General features: G+C 41.1%; 1 protein-coding gene across 19 annotated transcripts in view; it reads right to left on the bottom strand.

Moving 5' to 3' along the window:
* scrib (scribble planar cell polarity protein) overlaps positions 1-12,396 on the bottom strand; it is a 143,077-nt gene that overhangs the window by 82,344 nt on the left and 48,337 nt on the right. For 18 of the 19 annotated variants that reach the window (XM_059016003.1, XM_059015975.1, XM_033993073.3 and 15 more), the window contains exons 2-4: positions 8,122-8,239; positions 4,009-4,087; positions 3,375-3,464 (exon numbers count right to left, since the gene is read on the bottom strand). In XM_059016003.1, coding sequence (XP_058871986.1) covers positions 3,375-3,464; positions 4,009-4,087; positions 8,122-8,239 — 287 coding nt within the window. Of the gene's footprint in view, positions 1-3,374; positions 3,465-4,008; positions 4,088-8,121; positions 8,240-8,350; positions 8,408-12,396 lie in introns of those variants that run through there. The other variant, XM_059016028.1, reaches the window with a different exon arrangement.

Below are 12,396 nucleotides of genomic sequence, written 5' to 3' on the forward strand. Positions count from 1 at the left end.
TCTTACCAAAGTCAGCCTCATCTTCAAAGAATACATCTTGGTACACAATCAGCAAAGTTTTAAGTTGCCTTTGTTGTTCCTCATTAAGTCTAACACTGCTCCTTTCCCATAAATCTTTTAAATGGTTAGGCAGTGTCATGAGAACGAACCCACTTTTTAGTCTACGGCAATTCTCAAAATCACCACTGGATGGCACCTGACTGCGTGAGCAGCCCACTACTCTCTCAGCTTGTACAAGCATTGCAGCTTCCCATACGGCTAACACATGACCCTTGTTAATTACTTGGTCAGTGTAAGAGATATTCAACAGCCTTATAGGTACCGTTTTCGATTTTAGATCTACTACTGATCTTGCAACTAAAATGTCAGGCCAAATATCAATTAAACCCCATTGCAAAGTGTCAGCTCTTTCGCCTTCTAACTCTGCTGCTACCAGTATCTCAGAGCCTGCTGGAACAGTAAGTCTACGCACTGCAACAACATGCCCAAAACAAATCAGGTTCTGATTCTGCTTGCTTGTGACGTAGTTCAAGCTCTGTGCCATCCAAGGACAGTACATTCCTTGATAAATCTAAAACCCCACGGTGCATCATCAAGATATCCAAACCCAGTAATAAATCATCTGCTATGTCAGCCACCCAGGCGCTGTGATGGAAAGTGTATTGGCCAATTCAAAATGTTATCTCGCCAGTTCTGAAGTCACATCTCCGGTTACAGTCTTAATGCTGCAAGTCTCCAGAACGCTACAACCTGGTATTTTCGAACAATTTGTGCATAGTTTGGAACTCATGACAGTCAAATTCACCCAGTATCTATTACTGCATCGACCGGCAAACCCTCTACGTCACAGCGGATAACCAACCAACATGCAGTCCCTAGTTTACCAACATTGAACACAGTTTCAGAGGCCTCCTTCACATTATTTCCCAGGTTCAGCCCTGCGACCTGGCAACATACTAGTTTCCCTGATCATTAGCAGACATCACTTTGTCCACCGGCTTTCCCTCTTTAATTTGATCCCTTTTTAATTTGGCAATCGTTCTGTGTCCTGTCTTGTGACAAAAGTGACACTCCCTGTCAAATGTATCCGTTTTAGAAGTGCCCAATTCAATTATAGCTTTCCCCATAGCATCCAATTTTTCAACCAAATTTCCTAATACCACCCCGATGTCTGGATTAGAGTTACCTTCCGTTCTCCCACTTGCAGACTCGCCAGTTGTCGCCCAATCCTGGGTTTGAGTGGGGTGAATGGTGTGCTGCTGAGCCGGTTTCTTTTCTCCAGTGGTCGCATAGATGCACTCCAGATGAAATCGCTCGATTGAGTGCGTCGGTGAGTGTAGGAAAAGATCCCTCCTTCAGTCGGATTCTCAGCTAACGGTCCAGAAGCAAACCGATGAATTTGTCGATGAGCAAATCTCTGCATTTCTCCGGCACCTCAGGGAATGAAAGAGCGAAAAGGCGTTGTAGATCCTGGGCAAAGTCAGCAAGGGACTAGTCTGGCTTTATCCTCCTGGCGTCATATTGAGCTTTGGTAAGCTCCTTCTGCGATCGCCGGTAGCGCAGAGCAAGGATATCCACCAGCCCGCTGTAGTAGGATGTCGCCTCCATTTGCAGCAAGGTAAGCACAGTCATAGTGTCCCCGTCTAGGCTAATAGCAAGTTGGGCCCGCTTCATCGTCAGTCCACCTGTTTAGAGTACTCACGGTCTCAAAGTGCTGGTAGTATGTGGTCCAGTCAATTTTCCCATTGAATTTACTCGGCTTAACTTTCTGTTGTGCAGCGGGGCTGGAGAGCGCTGTAGTCTGCCACTTTTCCAACTGTTCGACCCTCTCCTTCAGCTGATCTTGTTCGCCCATAGCCATATTGCGAACTTCTTTTAGCTTACATTCAAAACCTTCCAGTTTCTCTATGATGTCTCTGTGCCCTTCCATTTTATTGTGAAGCTGGCTTGCGGTTTCTGCAATTTCAAGTTTACACATCTGTTGTGCTGCCATGGTGCTATTCTGTATGTTCTGGCTGTTGAGCAACTGCACCAGTAATGCCATCAGTTCGTCCATTTCTCCCCTCTCGGTACGATCCCAGTTTCTGACACCAGTTGTTACCGCCTACCCCTCCATCTCGTTCCCCTTACTCCCTGGCTTACCCGAGGCAGGTCACCGCATGAGTCTTGTAGATCGTCGGATGTTGGCTTGAGACCAGCAGCTTGCTTTCCCCAGCGGTGAACACAAAGGCACGGACACAGCCAGCTTACTGTCAATGGTATTTTTTTTTTTTAATTGAATATTTTTTTTTTTTTATTTCAAAGAAATATGACAACAGCACTGAACACTCAACAACTCTCCCTACCTAAAGGCGCGCTCTTGGCCCTCCTCCTGCAACAACAGTCGGGCTCTTAGCTTTTATATTGCGCTCCTTCCTGCCAATTTGCGTTAACCAATAGCAAAAGCATAACAATATATATACTGTAAAAATGAGACCCAGCACAAAAAATTTGACATTTTAGCGCTTACACGCACGTTTAATACAAAAATAAACAAAAACAAAATAAACACCTAGCTCCTTCGAAGCACTAACTAAAAACAGGTCGCACAGCCCTGTCTAGCCCGGGACAGCTAAGCTGTTTGCCTAATATAAAACACATTACGCAGTTCTACAAAAATGCACACTATACTTTGTACACACAGTATTCACCATGGTGACTGCTCGGAAACAGAGCACACAGCCTTCTGCTTCCTTCTACTCAGCAGTCTTCAATTAACCAACTGTGAGACTTATATGCCCCACAGTAACAAGTGTGGGCAGCTGGCTCTAATTTACAATGATCATGCCAACCGCCAAAACAATTAACAAATACAATTAAATTAAAGCTTTTCAGCCTGGAACCTTCTGGGAGATGTAGTCCTGTGCTCCCCAGGACTACACTTTCTCACAGTACACACATTTAAATATATAGCTTTCGCTAATTAACACAATTTGTAACGGTCTGTATAAAGTGTTTTGTAGGTGTACAGTGCTTAACCAAATTAAAGATTAAAAAATTAACATCAAGCTTGAAATTCAATACATAAAAAACTTTCCTGCACTCCAAGCCCTCTCGCTCCATTCCCCCTATGCCAGGGGTCATTTTGTCATTGTCTGCCTCTGAAAGCAGCATTATTTATATTACTATTTGTCATCTTCTAGAAATAGCCACTTTTACAATGTTTCCACAGCAAGCTGTTACCGAAAAGCATCAAACTGTTACAGTCCAGAGATAACATTTCCAGTGCACCCAGTTTTAAAGCCATATGATAGTGTGCATACCGTAGATCATAAAGGTGTGACGAGGTAGGGATTACAAGTCAGCATGTGCATCCTATATCCGAGTGTACTTACTTGCCGATGTCGCTGGGCAGTGCTTGCAGGGAGACGTCGTTGAGGGCGAGGTGTGCGAGGCTGCGGAGCTGTGTGAACCCATCTGGGAGCCTGCCAATTAGGACAAAGCAAAGCACTGTTTACAACACTACTGTTCCAGATCCTCATTCCTCCAACGGCATTATTCTGCATCCTGTTGGTTCTTTTTATTGTGCACCTGATGATGTACTCTTTACCATATCACCAATATACCGCTGCTGCTTCAGTATTACTTGGAGCCCAACTTTGCATCTAAAATGTACATGCACTGTATTTTATTTATTTATTTATTTGGCAGACATCTCCAAGTTTGTGTTGTTAGTTTGTGCTTTACTGAAAACACATTTATGTATCAGGTTATTCCAATAAATGTGGTCCATTTGCAATTTTTTGTTGTTGTTGGTAAGCCAATAAAACAAGCTTTGAAATTACACTTGCATTATTTTTGGAAAACATCTCCCACATAAATATTACCTAACATGTAATCATTTTCTCCATTATATATGGTTTATGCATCATCATCAACCACAAACAAAGCAAACACATCACCAGAAGCTAGTCCACTTCAGCAGGGTATTATTAACTAGCATCGGTATTAGTTTTATTAAACCTTTACCTTGAAATAGGGTTTCCACTGAAGTCTGCGATTTCTAATGATTTACAGAATTTAATGCTCTCTGGGATCTCTGGAATGTCTGGAAGAGAAAGAAAGAAATTACTGAAAAAACACCAGCAATTATATCAATACCCATGTCAGTTTAAAGAAAGCCAGTCATGTTTGTTTTGGACAAATCAGGTTCTCTGGAAATTGACTATGAGATGTACTGTACCCTGGCCATACCATGGGGAAAGGCAATCTGCTGAGATTTCTGTAAGGCAGTATTAGAACAGGGCAGCACTTCTAGAATGAATGCACAAAGCAACCTGTCCAAGACAAGAGAAATACTGTGGGACAGGTCAAAACAGCACAGCACCTCTTCACATAGCCCACTCTGTGGGACGGGTCAAAACAGCACAGCACCTCTTCACATAGCCCACTCTGTGGGACGGGTCAAAACAGCACAGCACCTCTTCACATAGCCCACACTGTGGGACGGGTCAAAACAGCACAGCACCTCTTCACATAGCCCACTCTGTGGGACGGGTCAAAACAGCACAGCACCTCTTCACATAGCCCACTCTGTGGGACGGGTCAAAACAGCACAGCACCTCTTCACATAGCCCACTCTGTGGGACGGGTCAAAACAGCACAGCACCTCTTCACATAGCCCACACTGTGGGACGGGTCAAAACAGCACAGCACCTCTTCACATAGCCCACTCTGTGGGACGGGTCAAAACAGCACAGCACCTCTTCACATAGCCCACACTGTGGGACGGGTCAAAACAGCACAGCACCTCTTCACGTAGCCCACACTGTGGGACGGGTCAAAACAGCACAGCACCTCTTCACATTGCCCACACTGTGGGACAGGTCAAAACAGCACAGCACCTCTTCACATAGCCCACTCTGTGGGACGGGTCAAAACAGCACAGCACCTCTTCACATAGCCCACTCTGTGGGACGGGTCAAAACAGCACAGCACCTCTTCACATAGCCCACACTGTGGGACGGGTCAAAACAGCACAGCACCTCTTCACATAGCCCACTCTGTGGGACGGGTCAAAACAGCACAGCACCTCTTCACATAGCCCACACTGTGGGACGGGTCAAAACAGCACAGCACCTCTTCACGTAGCCCACACTGTGGGACGGGTCAAAACAGCACAGCACCTCTTCACATTGCCCACACTGTGGGACAGGTCAAAACAGCACAGCACCTCTTCACATAGCCCACACTGTGGGACGGGTCAAAACAGCACAGCACCTCTTCACATTGCCCACCATACTGAGTTTGATATGGAAAAAAAAAAAGCAGCGCTACTCAGTTCAATAGTTTTTACATTAAAGTTGCCGGGTGCATTATACAGTTTGTTGACCTTGATATTAATCTTTTAAATCAGGTTTGACAGAGGCAGGATCCTTTTAACAACTGGCAAATTAAAGACATTTCACAGGGCTTCCTGTGGAGACACAAGAAGCGCACAATCTACTTAAAGTCCAGCGATTTCTAAACACTGTTGTCTGTATAGAGCCATGCAACCACATTACTGAAGGCTGCAATGACTCATATCTACTTTGCATGACCAAAATCTGGACAGATGAATGGCGGTATTAGTATAGCCATTTTAAAAAAGGACCTGTGTAGAGCCACAGGTATCAGAAATTTACATTTAAAAGGTCTACAAAAGAAAGAAATCCCTCATAAACATGCTTTTGTCCACTAGGGGGCATGTGAACACCACTACAGATCTACACCCAACTGATGCTTACAGCGCAATACACAAGAGTACTGCTTGCATGCATATTTATGGAAACCTTGAGAAATTGAATTTTGGTCAGAATTGTTGGCAAGACTATAACAAGAATGGGGGCTTAAATCATTTTAGATTTATTCATGTATTTATTTATATTCTTTGATGTAGTTTGTTTGGGATTTTTTCTTCCAAGCTTACAACACACTGAGTGAAACACACACTGCTGTACCCATTAATCATGGTCTTGGCTACAACCAGCATTAAGGGCTTCCCACAAGATTTTATAAATTAATTAAAATCAGCAAATCCAGAAATCCCAGAGGGAAGGAGTTATGGGATGCAAAAACTTTAATCCACATGTAATTATTGCCCACTGAAGTCTGAAGTTATGGAACACTTGGCTGAATGCAGACAGCATGTGCTGCTCTTGAAAAATTGAGAAATATCCATGGGGACTTAAGACACAGAACTTGGCACCGCCAGTGCAGCACGTGAAATAACACAGCAAAACCTCTACCCTGCTTTTTCAGGGCCGATGTACCGCTAGTGCAAAGTTCTTTACATCATTCTGTAACTTCTGCAGCAGGAAACTTCTCAAATTTCATCTCGAGGATCATTCCAATACAAATACATTCCAATTAATGTAACCTGACCTTGTGTGTCTCTTAGTCTCACCTTAGCAAGAATCTGGCTAGAAATCAGTTTAAAAGCAGAAACATTAATACAGTCTGTGCACTTCAGTTAGCACCATCATATTTCAAACCTGGTACTTGGGGTTGAAGCCATCAAATTTTGCAAGGATTTTACATTTCTAGCAACATCTCATACCTACACTCAGCGGTCCAAATAAGCTGTGTACCTGCCATTTTTACGCATTAAAAAATCCGAAATGCAAACCCAAATTTAAATTGAATGCGTAAAAATACGCATAACAATTCTGCTGCACAGCTTGTCTGCCTCCCCTCCCGCCTTCCATTAACAACTACATTTCCCAGAATACAATGTCTACAGTTACAAGGAAACTGTACACGAAAAACCAACCCAACAAACATAACCATCCAATCCCTGTTGTCTTTGCAGCCAATCACAGTAAGAATAAGAAATTTGCCAGCAAGCTATACAGGCTGAAGCGTAAACACCCCAGTCCAGCTACAAATCCAACTGGAACCATCGTCAGAGGCAACCGCTAAGAAAAGGTGCCTATAACAACATTAAAACAAAACAGTTTTCTAACCTATTAATGTATCTTTTATTTAATCTGTATGGCTTCATATTGAAGTTTTAACATGTTCACCGAGTTGAACTTAAAATAAAAGTAACGTAATTAAATTTGCAGTCAGTGTGATACCTCGAAAAAAAATGCATTGAGCTGAGAAAAGAACCCTGTAGAACACACGTGTGGTTGTACAGTAGTTCAAAGTAACACTGCAGTTAAAATGAAAGGCTCTTTTTTAATGCTTGCCCCATTACCATTAAAGATTGTACAGTATTTTAAAAAAAATCAGGATTACTCAGGACTTCAAGGTAATGTTACATTTTACCTCCTGAAAAAACATTTCTCTCTCAAGTGTTAGAGGGTAAGTTACTGCCAGACCCCAAACTGTATGTGGAGCGCTGCCTACACTACATAAGACATCTCTTCAAGCTAGATGACAGCCATTTAGATAAGCCGACAGTTACTGTCCATGGGATTGGAAACCTCACTGTTGAACATCTCCCTGCACCTTCTAACAAAGCTCGACCTCTTTTGCTCTGGAGTCCTGTGTCCCCCTAAATCACATGTCATCTGTTTTAAATACAGAAGACCGCTTAACCCAAGACCAATGTTACTAATGCAGACAGTGTCAAGATTAACCTTTACAAAACCTTTTGTAAAGGTTAAATCAGCAGTGTGGAGTAGTGGTTAGGGCTCTGGACTCTTGACCGGAGGGTCGTGGGTTCAATCCCCAGTGGAGGACACTGCTGCTGTACCCTTAAGCAAGGTACTTTACCTAGATTGCAACAGCAAAAAACCCAACTGTATAAATGGGTAATGCTACTGTAGCTTCTGCAATACCACTCTCTTCCGATATTGTTTCTTCACACTCAAACAGCAGGTATGTGAGAAAAAAAACAACAGAATAGGCTTGGTCCTCCAGCTGTCAACAAAAGCTAGACAGCTCTGGGCTAGGAGATAAGGGGGTCTTCAATTGATTTAGCCTAAATACTGTGGGAGGGACTTTGAGAAAACCAACAGCTCTAAACAGCATGGGAGCATGTCTTTGGAAGAGAATAAAAATGTCAGGTTTGGTTCTCCCATTATGGATTCTCTTTTTTAGCATGCATGCATGCGTGGACGTGCACATGTGCTACTCCACATGTCTCCCCCTTACCATTCCTGGAGATGTCCAGCTCGACCAGCTGCATGAAGTTTGCCACCTCGGGAGGGAGTCTCTGGATCTCATTGTCGCTGAGGCCCAGCTTCCGCAGGTTCAGCAGGCGAAAGAAAGGCTGAAAGGAAAAGAAGGAAAAAGATGAGCATGGGGGAACCACACCAACACTGAGCAGAAAAAATCAAAACATTGACAATGAGGATCAGGCCTGCAGAGGTCTCTACAGTACCTCCACATGCAGGGGGACAAGGAGTTGTAGGGAAAAACACATCCAAGAGAACTAGCAGGGTTCTCCCCAGGGCTTTTCAGCTGCAAAGTGGCTGTCGCTGCCCGGCTGAAAAAACCTGATCTGCCTATCTTGCAGATACTACTGTGCCTTTAACAAAGGATTGATTGTGCTTCTAGCATACTAGATCACTTGCACATTGCTGGGTGAAAACAAATTCTCGGAACCACATGACAGCTGTGTTGCGTCTTGACACAACATTAACCAATCAAAGTTGAAGGGGCAGGTTTTATGTGTTAAGCATTTTGAGAGGCTAAAACATTAAAATGACTGCTAAAAGAAATTACCAATTATTTTCAAAGCAAAAATAGTGACAATGAAAGCAGGGTTTTCAAAATAAGCCGGCGATCGGCGGAATCCACCATCTAATACTAGATTTGTGCTACTTTATTAAATATTAAGATTTTCGGGTATTATCATTCAGTCCATTTGTTGTTGTATTACTGTACTATAAAGGTGATATATAGTACATAGCTATACATAGGCACAAAAAAAAAACCCCACCATATTCCTTCTGTTGTGATATCATAAAAATATGTACCCAGGTGCTTGTGAGAGATATTGGGGGTTCATGTACAGAGGCTGTAGCCTTTAAGAAGAAAGGCATGATGGGATATCAGCTGAACACTTGTCAGCTGACATACAAATGCTTAAGTGCAGAGGTGCTGGATTATTACACTGCGGTTTCATGCAACAGTTATGATGGTGACCAAACGTGTCCAAGTACTGTTTTGTGCAAAAAATATATATATATATTAAAAAATGTAGAACACTGAAAAATAAAAATGGACATGCATAAACAATGCCCTGAAAACTCAAAGAAAACAATTTAAATGAAGCAATAAGCTCAATAAATCCAATAAATCACTCCAATAAATCTACGTTATCTTTCCCCACTCAAATCATAGAGTGCCTAAATCAATAAGCACAGTAATTTACCATTATAAAAAAAGTCATGAAAAAGAAAATGTAGAACAACCAGATAGTCAACGAAAGACAACACATTATTCAAATTCTTTGTCGTATTATATTTAAGGTAAGGTAAGTTTATTTTTCCAGCTATAATGTTACGCCTCCTGGCTGTACAGAATTCCTGGGGAGAACCCTGAACTAGGGATGTGAAATAAAACATGAGGGAAATGGTTACTAGAAGGCTGACTAGAGTGTCTAGATGAGGTGCAGAAGTTAAGCCACTACTCAGACTTCTGGTGTGCAATATGGCAGGCTGCCGAGCACCAATATAATGTTTTGTAACCTGCTTAAAGTGGGATATTAAGCTTCTATCAGTGGTTAGTAGCTTTTTGAAGACACCCATAACTATAAAAATGCACAATCATACAGTTTGGTATGGCAATCCTCTCTGCAGCTGTCTGGATCTCTTCCAGGAGTTAAAATCGATCAAAAAACTACAAAACTTGGGTGAAACGGATTTCTGGTTGGTCAATTATTCCAGAGACTTTTACTGTACTGGTTTACATCAGAGGATTAATTCTAAGAATCTCAAAATGAAGCACTCAAAGTATTATTTTATTTTTCTCTCATCTGACAACATTCCAAACTAGACCAGTTTGCACTGACATAGTACTATTGCAATGCAATCAACTTTCAAAACAGCGGATTAAGAGTTCTCACAAAGGGAGGCATTCTCCTCCACATGTTGTTCTCATACACAGCCCTGCAGGCATTTGGGAGAAAGGGTGAAGTTCAAGACATGTCCGTCCATAAAACAGAAGAACGAGTTTTAAAAGATGCCATCCACAGCACTTAATGTAGCCACAATACAAATTCACAAAAAAACAAGACTGAAAAAAAAGAAAGATCCAGCCCAAAAGTGAATACAGTAGTCACCAAGAAACCATTCCCAGTGTACTGCAAGACTACAACTTACAAATGACTACTGTTAATGAAAGAGAATTAAGTCTGAAATGAAAACAGCAGCATTTAACCATTTATAGCACTGTAAATTCAGATCTCCACTGCCGGCAGTTTCCACAGTTTCTGGAATAAAAACCTTCTATTTTTTTAAACAGATCCCCAACAAGAATGTTTTTAATACACCATGATAGTTAAATGACTTAATTTATGTACATGTGGTACTGCAAGTGTTCCCTCTGATAGCGAGAGAGAGGTGTTCCATTCAGTTCCTCTGGTGTAGACTGTACTGGAGAATGCATGAAACCACAATGTGAACCAATAGGCTATTCTTTAAATAACTAATGTTACTGATAACAAGCAATCTAGAGGGGAGGTTTTAGGACTAAATAAGCAACATTAATAATATTATATTCTTTCATGAAGAAACTGAACTGGAATAATCTTGAAGATAGCAGCAGTCACCACTGGAACAAAATATTGAGAAGTACCAATATCAAATACAGCCCATTAGCTAACTGCATGAATAACTGCTTAGTAGTCAATGCCATTCCCTCATGTACATTTAACTAGGCTATCTTCCACCAACATAACCCGATTTCAAATCAGCACGCTGTAGAGCAAGAGTATTCTATCAGTAGTAGGAGTATCATAGCTGAAGGTCAGAGACAATATTTTTTACAGCACAGATCCCTCTGTTCTCTTCCGATACAAAACCATTCCGTTACTGTCTGTTCTATTGCTCAAGCTGCTTGTTTCCCCTTGTACTGCAAAATCAGTACCCCAATGTTTCTTTGCTTGTCTTCGCTTTATACTGTTCTTTATGCTGACACAGCATCGCAGCAGTTTTTTATTATTATTTTTTTTATATATATATATTTATGGACTGTGTTCGTATTCGCTTTGAGTTAAATATTTCACATTTTAGACTGTTTTAACCATCCTAATTCATAGATGGGTAATGTAAGCTTATTTTTAATGTGAACACATGAAAATACAGGAAATAAATCTACAGGACAGTGCCAGCATAGGTTGAAAGCGCTCAGCATTACAGCGTAGAGTAAACTGCACGCAGACAGCTTTGTTTTATTCAAAATTGTAGTGTGTAGGAATTTAATTAAATCAGAAATAACTTCCAAAAAGTGTGACACTGTACTACTTGAATTACTCCTACCACAAATGAGGGCAATCATTTTAGTTATAAAAAAAACAAAACAGTTTATAGTTCAGAATATATAATGTAGCCAACATATAGGCCTACAGTAAAAAGTTTGTTCAAAATATCATAGTAGCAGCAGAATACTGCTTTAATTAAGAATTTATTTCTAAAATATGAATAAACTGTTCCCTTTGTTAATGTTAGTTTGATAAATACTTTTGCACAAAACAATTAAATTGTTAATTGACTGCATATAAATAAAATACATGCCGGGACTCAAAAAGGTACAGTACACAACAGCACAGTACCTCTTCTCTAGCAGGAAACAAAATCAGTTTTATACAAAAGGATATCGGCCTTAAAATTAGCAAAAAGAAAAAAGACTATGTAAACAAAACAAAAAAATGTGCATCCAGATCTCTCAATGACAATTCATGCTGTATTTCTTCCAGTTTGATGGCAGACCATGTCGGCGTGTGTTTAATGAGGATGGGAACACCCGGTTAGTAAATAAATGCTGTGGATTCGAGAGGATGGCCATGTTTACCAAAGCTTTTCATTTTGCACCAATGTTACAAAGCTAGTGCGAACCCCCCTAGAATATGGTTCATTTACATGACTCAGAAGTCCATTTAGTTTTACAACTTTACAAGGGTGTTTCCCTCTCAATAAAACTGGTTCAAATTGTACTCGAGTAAATACAGATAGATAGGGGCAACAGTGTATTATTGTATTTAGTGCCACTTCCTTGTACAGTAAAACAGACGTTCCTCGCTTTTTTTTTGTTGTTGTTGTTGCTGCTTTGAAAATTAGCATGTGCACATTCTTTTGTTTGAATTCTGGTATGCAAGACAAAGTATGAGCTACAAAATGTAAAACACCCTCCACACCTGTACTGAAAGTACAGTAAAAAAAAACAAACAAAACAAAGCTGAAACAATTGAAAATGTAATGTAAA

Source organism: Acipenser ruthenus, chromosome 3 (genome assembly GCF_902713425.1).
Source record: "Acipenser ruthenus chromosome 3, fAciRut3.2 maternal haplotype, whole genome shotgun sequence".
Taxonomy (NCBI): Eukaryota; Metazoa; Chordata; class Actinopteri; order Acipenseriformes; family Acipenseridae; genus Acipenser; species Acipenser ruthenus.